This window comes from Lutra lutra, chromosome 13 (genome assembly GCF_902655055.1).
Source record: "Lutra lutra chromosome 13, mLutLut1.2, whole genome shotgun sequence".
Taxonomy (NCBI): Eukaryota; Metazoa; Chordata; class Mammalia; order Carnivora; family Mustelidae; genus Lutra; species Lutra lutra.
In genome coordinates, this window is record NC_062290.1 from 58,794,491 (window position 1) to 58,808,700 (window position 14,210).

The 14,210-nt window shown below is 48.6% G+C and overlaps 1 protein-coding gene across 12 annotated transcripts; it reads right to left on the minus strand.

The window, feature by feature from the left end:
* Positions 1-372: 372 nt before the first annotated feature.
* Positions 373-10,155, minus strand: PIGO (phosphatidylinositol glycan anchor biosynthesis class O). 12 transcript variants are annotated; one of them, XM_047700401.1, is made up of 11 exons: positions 10,075-10,155; positions 8,788-9,299; positions 8,030-8,173; positions 7,723-7,846; positions 7,246-7,405; positions 6,858-7,037; positions 5,098-6,625; positions 4,368-4,574; positions 3,937-4,151; positions 3,262-3,332; positions 373-3,109 (listed from the first exon to the last, which is right to left on the minus strand). In XM_047700401.1, exons 2-11 carry the CDS (start codon positions 9,296-9,298, stop codon positions 2,980-2,982), a joined length of 3,270 nt encoding a protein of 1,089 aa, XP_047556357.1. In that variant the 5' UTR covers position 9,299; positions 10,075-10,155; the 3' UTR covers positions 373-2,979. The 12 variants fall into 12 exon arrangements, with proteins under 12 accessions (XP_047556357.1, XP_047556364.1, XP_047556359.1 ...); XM_047700408.1 differs by lacking the exon at positions 8,788-9,299 and adding an exon at positions 8,631-8,734 and having other exon boundaries at positions 9,852-10,113; XM_047700403.1 differs by having other exon boundaries at positions 9,852-10,113.
* Positions 10,156-14,210: the final 4,055 nt, after the last annotated feature.

Sequence of the window (14,210 nt, forward strand, 5' to 3'; positions counted from 1 at the left end):
CTCAGGAGTGGAGTCTACCTAAAAAAAAAAAAAGAGGGACGCCTGGATGGCTCAGTCAGTTAAGCGTCCAGCTCTTGGTTTCAGCTCAGGTCATGATCTCAGGGTCCTAGGATTAAGCACTGCCTAGGGCTCCATGCTCAGTGTGTCTGATGAAGATTTTCTCTCTCCCTCTACCCCTCCCTACACTTGCACACACACTCTCTCAAATAAATAAATCTTAAAAAAAAAATGAAAGGACAACTCAAGAGAATGAACAAAATATTTGCAAATCATATATCTGACAAGGTATGTATACCTAGAATATATAAACAATGCTTATAACTCAAAAATTAGAAGAAAACTCAATTAATAAACAGAGAAAGACTCTGAATGGACAGTTCTCCAACAAGCACAAGAAAAATGCTCATTATCTTTAGTCATCAAGGGCATGCAAACCAAAACCATGAGATACCACTTCACACCCACTAGGATGGTTAGAATCAAAAGTAAGTAATTATAAGGCATGGATGTGCAAAAATTGGCACCCTTATACACTAATGATGAGAGTATTACGCGGTACGGTGCCTTGGAAAACAAACTGGCAGTTCCTCAAAAAATTAAACATAGATGTGCCGTATGACCTAGCAATTCCACAATTAACCACGAGGTATAAACCAAAAAGAAATGAGAACATACATCTAAACAAAACTTTTACATGGATGTTCAAAGCAGCATTATTTGTAAAAATTGAAAGGTGTTAAGAACCCAAATGGCCATCAATGAATGAATGGATAAATAAAATGTTATATATCCCTGCAGTGGAACATGATTTGGCCATAAAAAAGAAATGAAATACTGATACGTGAAGCAACATGGATGAACCTTGAAAACATTAGGCTGAGTGAGAAGCCAGACAGAAAAGGGCACATATTGTAGGTTTCCATTTATATAAAATGTCCAGAATAGAAAATACAGTCAGAAAGGAGATTAATGGTTGCCTAAGTTTAGGGATGGAGGAGGGGAGGGTTGGAGGGTGATAGGAAAATGTACCGAGTTTCTTTTGGGGGTGATGATAATGTTCTGAAATTGACTCTGTTGAGTTGTACAACTCTGTGAATATACCGAAAGTTATTGAATTGTGCACTTTAAATGGCCAGATTTTATATGAATTGTACCTCAGTAAAGCTCTTTAGAAAAACAATGAGTGTGGAATGGGTGTTTTGATGTCAACTAGGAGGCAGGGATAAGAATTTTTAACCATAGGGGCACCAGGGTGGCTCAGTGGGTTAAAGCCTCTGCTTTTGGCTCAGGTCATGATCCCAGGATCCTGGGTTCGAGCCCCGCATCTGGCTCTCTGCTCAGCGGGGAGCCTGCTTCCCCTCCTCTCTCTCTCCCTACTTGTGATTTCTGTCAAATAAATAAATAAAATCTTAAAAAATTAAAAAAAAAAAGAATTTTTAACCATATATCTTTCTCCAAAAGGATCTTGAAGTTAGATCAGAAGAAAAGGAATTAGCTGATGGTTGGCAGATCGGCATACTTTCCTTAGGCTTTAGGCTTCAGGCTTCAGGAAAGGAGGCTCCCTGCCAAGGGGAAAAAAAAAAAAGACGAGGTGGAACCTGACTAGGAGAAGCTGAGGAACTGGAGTCTTGAAATCCTTCCCATTGGTGCTAGGGATGGAATAGGGTCTTTTCTTCTCACAGAGGTACTGTGTGCTTATTAAATAATGCTTGGGAATCATGTCCACGAGACAGAGAAAAGCAAAGGGACTTTTTTCTAATTCATCTTTTAGTCTTAGCTGGGGCCTAACTTCTCTCACCTTTTTAGCGTATTCTTGCCAGGGTAACGTTACCAATGTCCTATCCTCTAACTGCCTGAAATAGTATATATTTCTTATCATCTTTCTGTTTGACCTATGTAGCACTACAGACTATTAGCCATTAATAATTCCATCTCTTTCTCTAGCTACCACAGCAGTGAATGCCTTTCCTTCACAATCATGCTAAGCAGCTTGTCTTCTTTCTGCCAAGGAGAAGTGCTATTCCACAATTTTACATCTGTTCTTCTTTCAGTTGTTTCATCTCCTCCTGTCCTGGGTATTCTTGAACATCAAATAGCAGGCCTGACCCTTCTCTTCAGAGCTTCCCCCCACCCTCCTTTGATGCACATTTCTATGAGAATTTCATGCCAGCACTTCAATGTGACACAGTAGTGAGATGGATGGAGAGCAGAAGAGTCATGCTTTAAACTTATAATTTTGGTTTCAAGTCTGGAATAATCTAATGGGACAAGATGAAATGCTATGTAAGAAGGGCATTAGGTCTGATAAATGATAGCAAAGGTTGGAAACCTAGGGTGGCCTCCTAGGCCACTTTGTCCTAGAAGTGAAGGACAAAGGGTGTTCCGGAGTGAAAGAACCCAATAGAGGAGGGAATACAGCACCGTTTGGGGTTTTAGACGAGTCTGTGTACTCCATGATGCCTGGGCTTGTCTTTCCAGCAGTCTCTGCTATCAGCCAAAGGATAAGAATTTAATAAAATATGTTACATGGCAAAGAAAAATGGCAGGTGGGATAACAGGAATGATTCAGGAGGAAGTAAGGGAAGAGAATTCAGACACTTTCAAACACTTTCCAAAGGTTTTCAGGTGTAGGCAGGTCTGCATAAGATGGCCGATGTTATCTGTGCCTCATGGAAGGGGAGAGTGATCATCCCCCAGTCCCTGTAGGACAATGGGGGCTCCGCCACCTCTCAGACACACATATTTACATTATTATTTTATTCTTCTTTGGAGGGCACCCTCCAAAGCAAGAGTTAGGGAGCAGGCCCCACTATGATTTTGAATTATAAAATAATGAAGTCCCAGGTGTCAGTAGCTCCTGGCTGCATGGAGGAAAAGTGTAGCAAAGCCTCTCTTGCAGATGATCCAGCACCTATATAGGCCAGGCTAGACTGTTCTCCAGCTCTGCCTGTGGCCATAAGCCAGCATTAGCCGCCTAGGCTATCTCTGCTGGGCCAGAACTAGCTGCCTAAACCAGGAGCTCACAGCACCATCCACTCGCATCACCAAAGCTATGCCCAGGAAAAGTCCCACGCTGCTCACAATAAAGCCCACAGCTTCAAAAATGAACCTGTAAAGAAAAGTGGAGAATTCTCAGGGGACACTGAGAGTAGGTCTAGAGCCTTTTCCCTGATGAGACAAAACCTGCCCACCCTAATGTTCATTCTTTCTTCCAGGCTTCACCCTCCCCAACACCAATACTTCTCAAGCCAATCCACTCACTTGGGGGCAAACACCTTCCAGACCATGAGATGCCTGCGGAGGATGGAGGCTGCCAAGGCACAGGCCAGAATCTAGGGAGGACAGGAAAGGTCAAGTTACTTGGGGAGGAGGAAACAGGTCAAAGGGAGAGTTGCCCCTGTGAGGACTGGGAGGAGTAGGAAAGTAGTGCATGTCAGTGGAAAAAAACCTAGGTTAGGGGTCAGGACACTTAAACTTAAGTCTTTTCCTGGCCTCACCATGACTCACTGTGTGACCTTGGGCAAGCATATCCATCTGTGCTGATCACACTCAGGCTCTGCCTCCCAGGTTGGGAGGAAGATGTCAGTCACACCTTCTGCCTCTGAAGGGAAGGAAGACCTGTGACATAGTCTGGGGAAAGAATCCTGGCCATCACCTTAGTTTTTCCTGTCTGTCCACTAATGGAGGAATCTCCAAATGCAATCAGCAGGGTCCAGATCTAGCTTATAGAGAGGAAACAATCCAAGGCTAGGATTAAGGAGACCCAAGTTCAAGTCTCAATACAGCCAGCCCCTTGAGGTCACAGCCTTAGGCAACCATTTTGCTTATCTGTACTTCGGTCCAGGCTCTCCCCCGGGGTTTCGGCAAAGTATGAAGGAATGTGATGTACAGGCATGAGAAAAGGTCACTAACTCCGTGTTCTTTCTCTGCACCCACCTGAATACCAAGGACAAAGAGGTACTTGAGGCCCAGCTGCAGCAGCGCTGCATTGAAGTGATGAGGTGCATCCCGAAGCCGCATCTCCATCAGTGGCTCTTCTTCCTCCTCAGGCCTGACTCTGGCTTCAGCTTCATTCCCTAGGGACTGCCACCTCTTCCGGGGCCCTTGACTCTCACAAAGGAAGGGCCAGAGCAGAAGCAATGGGCAACCTACTGCCTCAGGGGGAAGGCAGGACTAGAATCAGTGGAGGCCCTAGGAACCAGGCCACCCCAGCCCCCAACCACCCTAGCTGACTAAGGCTCCAGGGAGCGCTGGCCAAGGGGTGCCCAAAGAGCCAACAAAATAACCTCTCCCCACTCAAATCCAGGGGTCTCCTTTCTCTCCAGAAAGTCAGGGTAAACAATGGAAGCAACAGAGGAATGAAGTACCTGCAAAGAGGAGATGGGAGGCAAAGGTGTTGGCTCCCACCAGCAGAGCAGGCAGCCAGGTGGAGGAGCCATGACCCTCTGGGAATCCCACGAAGGCTGCGTGCCAATGAATGGCTGGAAAGACAGGCTGGTGGCCCATGGAGTAGAAGGTCTGCGTGGCCATGAGGGCCCAAGCAGAGACTGCCTGCCATGGCACAGTAAAAGGACCTGGGGGAAGACAGAAACCTCTTCACAGTCACATCCCATTCCCTAATCCATAGCCTACTGCCTGGCGGTCAGATCCTCCTACTGCTTCAGTGCTACACACATACATGTCCCTCACCCCGGCCTCCTTACATGCAACACTCTGCTTTTCTAATTCTCTCTTTGGCACTAAGCCTCCATTTCTCTAATCTGAACTGTGGTCCATCTCTCTCTCTCTCTCATATACACACAGCTCACTACGACATTACACACTTGTAATTCCCCACTCCCATTACTGGAAAATCAGGAAATGAAGTCCATGAAGGTGCAGCATTTCCACTAAGAAATGAGTCTTGGAGTACTCCTGTCTCCCTCCTTCATGAACCTTGCTGAGAGCCAGTGGCAGGGATCAGTTAGCTTGGCTACACCAGGAAGACCATCCCAACTTTGTGAAGAATCTGAGGAGCAACACCTCCCTGAAAACAAGCAAGGCCGAAGTCACATCACTACTGTCCTTGGATGAATAAGGGCTGAGAAACGTATTTACCAGGGGTGGTGATGGGTATCCCAGCAGCAAGCAGATGCAGGAGAAGGAAGCTCTGCAGAAACAGAAGCAGGAACACCAGGCTAATACGCTCTGCATGCAATAGCAGAAGTGGGAAGGCCAAGAGGGTGAGTGCCGTGACCATAGCAGCTGAGTAGACACTCCCCAACTGATAGGCCGCCACAGTCAGGGGGCCCCGGGACCTGGTCCTCTCTAGCCGGCCCCGGAACTCCTCCTGCATGTGTCGGTAGATCTGAGGTACCACGTAATCCAAATCAGCCTGAGAAGTGGGGGGGCCTGAGAAGGGAGTGAGGACAGTCCTGGTCCTTGGGGCCCCTGTCGTAGCCTTTACTAGCACTGTCACGGGCCTCCAGAGCAGCAGCATGAGCCCTGAAGCGGCCAACGCGGCCACAGCTCTAGGCAGCACAACTGATGCCCCAGCAACCAAGGCCCGGAGACGTGGGGGTGCTTCATCTGCCCCTGACGCCAGCGCCCAGTAGGCAGCAGTGCCCAGTACCATAAGGGGCAGCCCCCAGCGCACAAAGAGCACAGAGGGCTCAGGACTCTTGAGATTGCTATAGCGGCGAAGCCACAGGCGCACGACAGCTAACAGGGCTACCAAAGCCCCCACACAAGCTCCATACCACAAATTCTTGGCTCGACCACCCACCATGGATGCCAAGGGACTCAGCCAGGGAGAGGAACGGCAAGCAGGCGTTTCTTCAGGGCAGCGATGAAAAAGCCCAGCTAGCCTTATACATAAAAGCAACCCTACTCCAAGTCCCAGGGCATAAGTGCCACTGTGCTGGGGCGGGCCTGTGGAGGCCGGAAAGCAAAGGCGGGGCATTGTGAGCAGCTTAGGTGGGAGCAACTTGCCCTCCCAGTGAAGCTGGGCAATCAGGAGCAAGATGAGGGAGCCCAAAAGGAAGGGGGTGGCCCTCGCCTCAGCTACAACAAAGCTATCAGAGAAGAAAGCAGCAAAGCGAATGAGCAGGAATAACAGGACAGGCCCAGGGATGGGAAGTAGGGCTGCCAGGGGCCTCTTGGACCCCCAGCCAGCCCACGCTTTCCACAGAAAAGGCAGGAGTGAGCCCACTGCAGCCATAGCCCCTAGGACCACTGGATCCAGCTTCAGCCCAGTAGTTGTCAGGAGTCCAGCACACAATATGGTACCAACCAGACCACAGGCCATGGGTATTAGGAGGAAGGGGCGGAAGCAGAAGCCTGGGTATGTCGCCCACTGGGATACCAGCAGACAAAGAAAGCAGGCAGCGGCCATGAGAGCAGCACCCCCAGCCATGCGACCCAGAGAGAAACGAGCCCAAGACTGAATGCACATGGCCCGAACTCCCCGCAGGAACTGCTGCAGCTCAGTAATCACAGTCTGTAGTGCTGCCTCAGCCCCCTGGGGGCTCTGCAGAAGCCGCTGGTAGTCAGCAGAGGCATTGGAGAAAAGGTTCTGCAGCCGATGAAGCTCTGTAATTTGAAGGTCCTGAGAAGCAGCTGAGTAGGCGTGAAGAAACCGGGATACCTGGCAAAAATGGTCAGAGACCAAGGGAAGACATCAGAGATATCAACCAGGACAGAGGCAAAGATAGGTGTTATCAAAAGGGGTATCTGGAAATCAGGGACCTGAACTCTGTCTGGGACAGGGGGAAAGGGAGGGAAGGAGGACATGGCTATGGAAGGTGGGATTAAGAGTGAAAAAATGACAACAAGTGATCATTATGCTTCTCCTATGCCCACCCTAGTCCATCACTTACCTGCCGGGCATTGAGATGGAGAGCTGAGGCTTGGGCCAGAGCAGAGGAGTGAGGCTGGGAGTCTTCAACCTCTGAGAACAGCTCAGTCATCACCTCCCCAATGTTCCCAAATGGAATGGGCAGACCCAGCAGCAGGGCCAGTGTAGGCACAAGGCTGATTTGAGGAACTATCTCTGGCTCCTAGAGGAAAAGGAGAGGGGCCAATGGGTTCACCACAGAGCTGAGGTCAGGATTTGGGATGGAAGACATAGCGACCTCAGTAGGAAATGAGTGGGGGATGCCCAGAGTCATGAATTTGAGGGCCAAAAATGGAGAGAGCCACAAGAATGCTGTGATCATGATTCAATTGAATACCAAGAGACCAGACAAAGAACACCTCAGGCCTCACCTCTGGGGGGGCACCAGAAAAGAGGGCTTTGGGACTGTACAGAAAAAGTGCAGCAGAGATCTCCAGCTCACTGTCTCCTCCATGGTCCCCAGTCATGGTCATCCCATGGTCCCCAATCACGACCAGCAGTGTGTCATTCTCCAGACGCTCCACAAGTCCCCTGAGGGCCAAGAAATACATCAGGAGGTAGGAATGGATAAAGATTTTCCTAGGAGACCCATTCTCCCCCACCATAACTTCCATTAGGAGGGCCTAGACATTTGGCAAAGAGATACCTCATCAGTCATGACCCTACTGCCCAAAGCCACATGCTGAGTTACTCAAGATGGATGATGCCCCTAGCTTCAGAAAAATGCCTAGAAAAGACAGAATTCAGCAAGGAAAGAGGCTCCAAGATAAAGACTTTTTCTCTTGGGTCAATATATCCTAAGATTCTCAGACACAAACCCATTCCCCCAGCCAATATCCCACACTCACTGGATCACCTGGTCCATTTGGCTAAGTTTCTTGGCCATTTCAGGGTGGTGAGGGCCATACTTGTGGCCACAGTGATCCACACCCAGGAAGTGAGCAATCAGCATATCCCATTTACCACTGTCCACTGTGAAAGGAAAAACACTAAGCACAGGGGACTAAGGCCCACTCCTCAACCCCAGCCAGGCTCTGACACTATGTGAAGGGACACAATCCCAGGCCACTGCACCCACGGGAAGCTCAGAATTTGTGACCTGAAGTAGCCCTCCCCAGCTCCCAGTCTTAGGCCTGACTCTGGCCCCATGCTCACTGGTTGGATACAGGTGTTCCAGGATGCCATTGTCCACTGTGTGCAGGTCTCTGACATTGAAGGATGGGAAGAAGAAAGCTTGGGAGAAAGCTCCAGGAAAAAGATCTTTCCAGGTATCATCTCCCATGAAGACCACACGCCTTCCTGCAGGGACATGAGAGTGGGTCACAACCTGAGCAAGAGTCAAGGCAGAGGGAAAGAGAAGAGGAGGCCCTTTATAGACGTTTCAGAAATCTCAACCAGCAATTTCATCCAGCAACTCTTTATCCTTCAAGGCCTAAATTTTTCTGCCACAAAGCTTTCCCTGATAACCATACTTTCCCCAATAACCAGACTTCTCACTCCTTGTTTCTACAAAAGGCTCTGCTAGTTCTCAATTCCTGGCTATTTTTGCTATTCTGTTTTTTCTGGGTATATGCTGCTTTTTCCAAGTCAGTGAGTGGACAAGGTATGGACCCTCTGCACTCTCCTCCACACTTGTGAGAATATCAGACTCACATCATCTCCTCTTCATTGCTCTACTGCCTCTTACTGAAAGTTCCCCAAAAGCAAACCAACACTCCATGCAGATTAGAAACTACAGAACGAAAAAGCCCCACACCTGCACTTGCTGCATGCAGGGCTCTGGTCTCTTTCTCTTCCCCTGTCCTCGCACAGCATAGTCTAGCATGCAGCTGAGCACCCAAAGTTCTGGCTCTCTGACCTCTAAAGAGAAAATATGGTAAGGTATTCTGGCTTCCAAAGGGGCCCAAACTAACCTGCACTGGCGAGCTGCTTAATGAGATTGTCTTCCACTATGGCATAGCTGGCAAAGTTACTGCCAGCATCGATAAAGGTAGGCAGTGAGCCTGTGGTGAGGGCCTTCAGGCGCTGCATGGTGGTGGTGGGGGGATCAGCCTTAGATTGGTAGAGCCTGGCATGGTGGGGCTGAATCTCCAGGATCCTTTGCAAGGAGTCCAATTTGCCCAGGAAGGGCAGAGAGACAGGAGGCTCTCCAGGACCGTGGGAGCGCTGGGGATGGGCAAAGTCAAATCGCAGAGCATCTATCAGCACCAACACAAGCCGAGAGAATCGAGAAGCCATCCAGCAGGCCCCAGGCTTCCCTTGGCTCCCCCATGGCAGGGACCCAGGGCCTGGGGGCTCTTGGCAGCTGCTATGGTTGGTGAGTTCCAAACGGGTGAGCAGGAAGCCACTGGTGAAGAGAGCAATGCCGGCGTAGAAGAGGAAGCAGACCCAGGCCAGGAAGAGCAGCACTGAGATCTTCTGCATCCTGCTGGTAGCGGGGAAGATATTCATCACTGTAGGGTAATGTATATTCTGGTCCCTCAATACAAAGCACAGCTAAAATCACTTCCTCTTGGAAGCCTTCCAGAAGATAAACAGCCCCATAGCCAACCCAATGCAATGTTCCTCTCCATCAGTTATACCAGTGTTTCCAAAGATGAGATCCGCAGACTATGGGCATCAACCTGGAGCAGTTGTTTAAAATGCTGATTTCCAGGCCCCACCCCAGGTCTACTTAATCAGCATCTTTAGGGGTGGAGCTAGGGCTTTGCACATGTACTCCAAGAGATTCTAACGATGAAACGCACAGTCCACGAAGGAAACGTATTCCTAGTGGTAGAAAGCTCTCTGATAGCTCATTTCTTCACCTCTCTCCTTGCCAATCTCAAAATCCCTGGGGTGGCCAGGGCTTGCAGCCACAGGGCAACCCGGGCGGGACTGACGGCGCCGCCTGGTGGGGACCAAGAGGACCAAGGGGAGGAGTCACGCTCCGCTTCCGGATGGCCAGCATAGCCAGGAGACCGGAGTCGCAACCTACCCCGCGCAGCAAACCAGAGTCACAGGGTCTAGAGCCTGTTGGGCCTCGCCGGGACCCACACGTCCAGACGACTCTGCTTCATCTGGTGGCTACCCGGACTTCTCCTGGGCGCCCGGCTTCGGTATTTAGAACACTAGGCTGCGAGCTGCGGGGGATGGGTCCCTTCGGAAAAGAGGAGTGACCAGTAGGAAGAGCGAGTAGATTCTCGAAGACCCTGGCTCACCTTGAACGACGCCCGGAAGCGCAGCAGCAACGCCTGCCCACTGGCACCACAGACAAGCGCACGCCAGACAGAGCGGCCCGCGGGTGCCTCAGCGCCATCTTCCGGCGCCTCCGAAGAAGTTCGGCGGGGAGCGCAGGGCTGGCCCCAGGAGAATTTGATGAGAGATCATAGTAGTTTAAGAGAATTAGGAGCAGGAAGCTAAGCTAGAAGAGCTCAGGGAAGCACTGGTCATTCTTTTTTTTTTTTTTTTTGGTCAGAGAGAGAGAGAGGGAGAAAGCAAGCACAGGTAGACAGAGTGGTAGGCAGAGGGAGAAGCAGGCTTCCTGCCGAGCAAGGAGCCTGATGTGGGACTCGATCCCAGGACGCCGGGATCATGACCTGAGCCGAACGCAGCCGCTCAACCAACTGAGCCACCCAGGCGTCCCGCACTGGTCATTCTTGATTAAGCCTAAGAACTGTCCTTTTGGAATCAAACTTAGCTTGAATCTTAGCTCTGCCACTCGCTGGCATTATCGGGCATTACCTCATCGGTAAAGTAGTGATAAGTATTTATTTTCTCCTTTTTGCTTAGCTGACTCCAACTGATAGATTTTATTATTCCCCCTCTTCATGTATTTTCACTGTATCTTCCAATTTAGTAATTTAAAAAATACTCCAATTTAAAAATGGGCAAAGGTGTGGCAACAGGCAGGCTCAGTCGCTAGAGCACGCAACTCTTAATCTTGAGGTCGTGAGTTCAAGCCTCCCATCCGACATAGAGCCCACTTTAAAAAAAATAAATAAATAGGGGTGCCTGGGTGGCTCAGTGGGTTAAAGCCTCTGCCTTCAGCTCAGGTCATGATCTCAGGGTCCTGGGATCGAGCCCCACATCTGGCTCTCTGCTCAGCAGGGAGCCTTCTTCCTCCTCTCTCTCTGCCAGCCTCTCTGCCTACTTGTGATCTCTCTCTCTCTGTCAAATAAATAAAATCTTTTAAAATTTTATTTATTTTTATTTATTTATTTATTTGATATACAGAGATCACAAGTAGACAGAGAGGCAGGCAGAGGGAGAGGGGGAAGCAGGCTCCCTGCTGAGCAGAGAGCCCGATGTGGGGCTCGATCCCAGGACCCTGAGATCATGACCTGAGCTGAAGGCAGAGGCTTTAACCCACTGAGCCACCCAGGCACCCAAATAAGATTTTTAAATGGGCAAAGAAGGGGCGCCTGGTTGGCTCAGGCAGAAGAGCAGGCAACTTTTGATCTTGGTGTTGTGAGTTTGAGCCACGTTTGGTGCAGATACTACTTAAATAATTTTTTTAAAGATTTTATTTATTTGTCGAGAGAGAGAGTACACACAGAGTGGCAGGCAGAGGCAGAGAGAGAAGCAGGCTCCTCGCTGAGCAAGGAGCCCGATGCAGGCTCAGTCCCAGGACCCTGGGATCATGACCTGAGCTGAAGGCAGCCACTTAACTAACTGAGCCACCCAGGTGTCCCAAAATAAATAAACTTTTAAAACACAAACATGTTTTTTAAAAAATAAATAAATATGGGCAAAAGATCTGACCTTTCTCCAAAGAAAATATACACATTAACATTCCACCAATTTACATAGGAAAAGATGTCCAACATCATTAGGCATCAGGGGAATACTAGAGATACCACTTCATAGTCACTAGGATGGCTGTAATAGAAAGGACAAAAAACGAGTACTGGCAATGGATGTGGAGAAATTTGAACCCTCATCCACTGATTTGGGGATTGTAAAATGGTGCTTTGGAAAACAGTCTGGCAGCTCTTCAAAAGGTTAAATATAGAGTTACTATACGCCCCAGCAGTTTCACTCCTAGACATACATCCAAGAGAAATGAAAAGCATATGTCCACACAAAAACTTGCACTTGACAGTTCATAGCAGCAAAACAACCCAAATGGCCTTCACCGATAGACAGATAGATAAACAAAATATGGTATATCATACAATAGAATATTATTCTGCCATAAAAAGTAATGGAGTACTGCTATGTGTTATTACATGGATGAAACTTATTAAGTGAAAGAAGCCAATCACAAAATAGCATTTTATATTATTCCATTTACATGAATACATAAAGCTACAGAGACAGTACATTAGTGTTTTCCTAAAACTGGGGGAAGAGAGGAGTGACTACTAATGGGTACAGGGTCTTGGTGGTGTGGTAGGGATGGAGGAGAGATGATGAAAATGTTCTAAAATGGTGATGGTTGCACAACTCTGAATACACTACAAATCACTGAATTTATACTTTAAATGGGTGAATGTTATGTGAATTACATCTCAAGAAAGCTACTTTTAAAAAACATTTTATTTTACTTTCTCAGTGTTCCAAGATTTATTGTTTATGCACCACACCCAGTGCTCCATGCAATATGTGCCCTCCTTAATATCCAACACTAGGCTCACCCAACCCCCCCACCTCCCTCCCCTCCAAAACTGTCAGTTTGTTTTTCAGAATCCACATTCTCTCACTCCCCCTCTGATTTCCCCGAATTCACTTCTCCTTTCCTTCTCCCAATGTCTTTCTTCTTCCAATGTCCTCCTCCCAATGTTATTTCTTATGCTCTGCAAAGTGAAACCATAAGACAATTGACTTTCTCTGCTTGATTTATTTCACTCAGCATAATCTCCTCCAGTCCCATCCATGTTGATAGAAAAGTTGGGTATTCAACCCTTCTGATGGAGGTGTAATATTCCGTTGTATAGATGTACCATATCTTCTTTGGAAAGCTACTTTATTTTTTTTTAAGATTTTATTTATTTATTTGACAGAGAGAGATCACAAGCAGGCAGAGAGGCAGGCAGAGAGACAGGAGGAAGCAGGCTTCTTGCTGAGCAGAGAGCCCGATGCGGGACTCGATCCCAGGACTCCGAGATCATGACCCGAGCCGAAGGCAGCGGCTTAACCCACTGAGCCACCCAGGCGCCTGGAAAGCTACTTTAAAAAAAAATATTTATTTGAGAGCGAGAGAGACAGAGATAATGAGAGCACAAGCAAGAAGGAGAGGGAGAGGGACGCCTGGGTGGCTCAGTTGGTTAAGCAGCTGCCTTCGGCTCAGGTCATGATCCCAGCGTCGTGGGATCGAGTCCCGCATCGGGCTCCTTGCTCGGCGGGGAGCCTGCTTCTCCCTCTGCCTCTGCCTGCCATTCTGTCTGCCTGTGCTCGCTCTCTCTCCCTCTCTCTCTCTGACAAATAAATAAATAAAATCTTTAAAAAAAAAAAAAAAAGAAGGAGAGGGAGAAGCAGGCTCCCCATGGGGCTCAATGAGGGCTCAATCCCAAGACTCCATACCAGGACCCCAGGATCATGACCTCAGCCAAAGGCAGACGTTTAACCCACTGAGCCACCCAGGTGCCCCTCAGTAAAGCTACTGTTAAAAACAAAAACCCTGGGGCGCCTGGGTGGCTCAGTGGGTTAAACCACTGCCTTCGGCTCGGGTCATGATCCCAGGGTCCTGGGATCGAGTCCCGCATCGGGCTCTCTGCTCGGCGGGGAGCCTGCTTCCTCCTCTCTCTCTGCCTGCCTCTCTGCCTACTTGTGATCTCTCTCTCTGTCGAATAAATAAATCAAATCTTTAAAAAACAAAAACAAAAACCCTCTCCATTGGTTTCACATTTCACAGTAAAGCCCAAGTTCTTGTAGTAGTCCTGCATGGTCCTACAAGTCTACACGCCAGCTCTGGCTTCCCTCTCTGATTTATCTAGCTTCTTTGCTTCCTTAAGTCTGTTCCATCTATTGTAACTTTTTTGCTCTTCCAGTTACAATGGCCTTACCGCTGTCACATTTAGAATCTCCAGGTTTACTCCCAGGTGCCCAAATAGATCTTCCCCTCATCTCCATATCTAGCTCAAATATAACTTCCAGAGCCTTCCAGGAACACTCTAATTAATGTTACAGATTACAGCCTCCTCTCCCACCTTCCCTCCTTTTCTTCTATAGCACAACTCACCAGCATGTGAAATACTAAACATCTTATTAATGATTTGTCCCTTCCAAATAGAACTTAAAACTTATTGAGGGAGGGGCGCCTGGGTGGCTCAGTGGGTTAAGCCGCTGCCTTCGGCTCAGGTCATGATCTCAGGGTCCTGGGATCGAGTCCCGCGTCGGGCTCTCTGCTCGACAG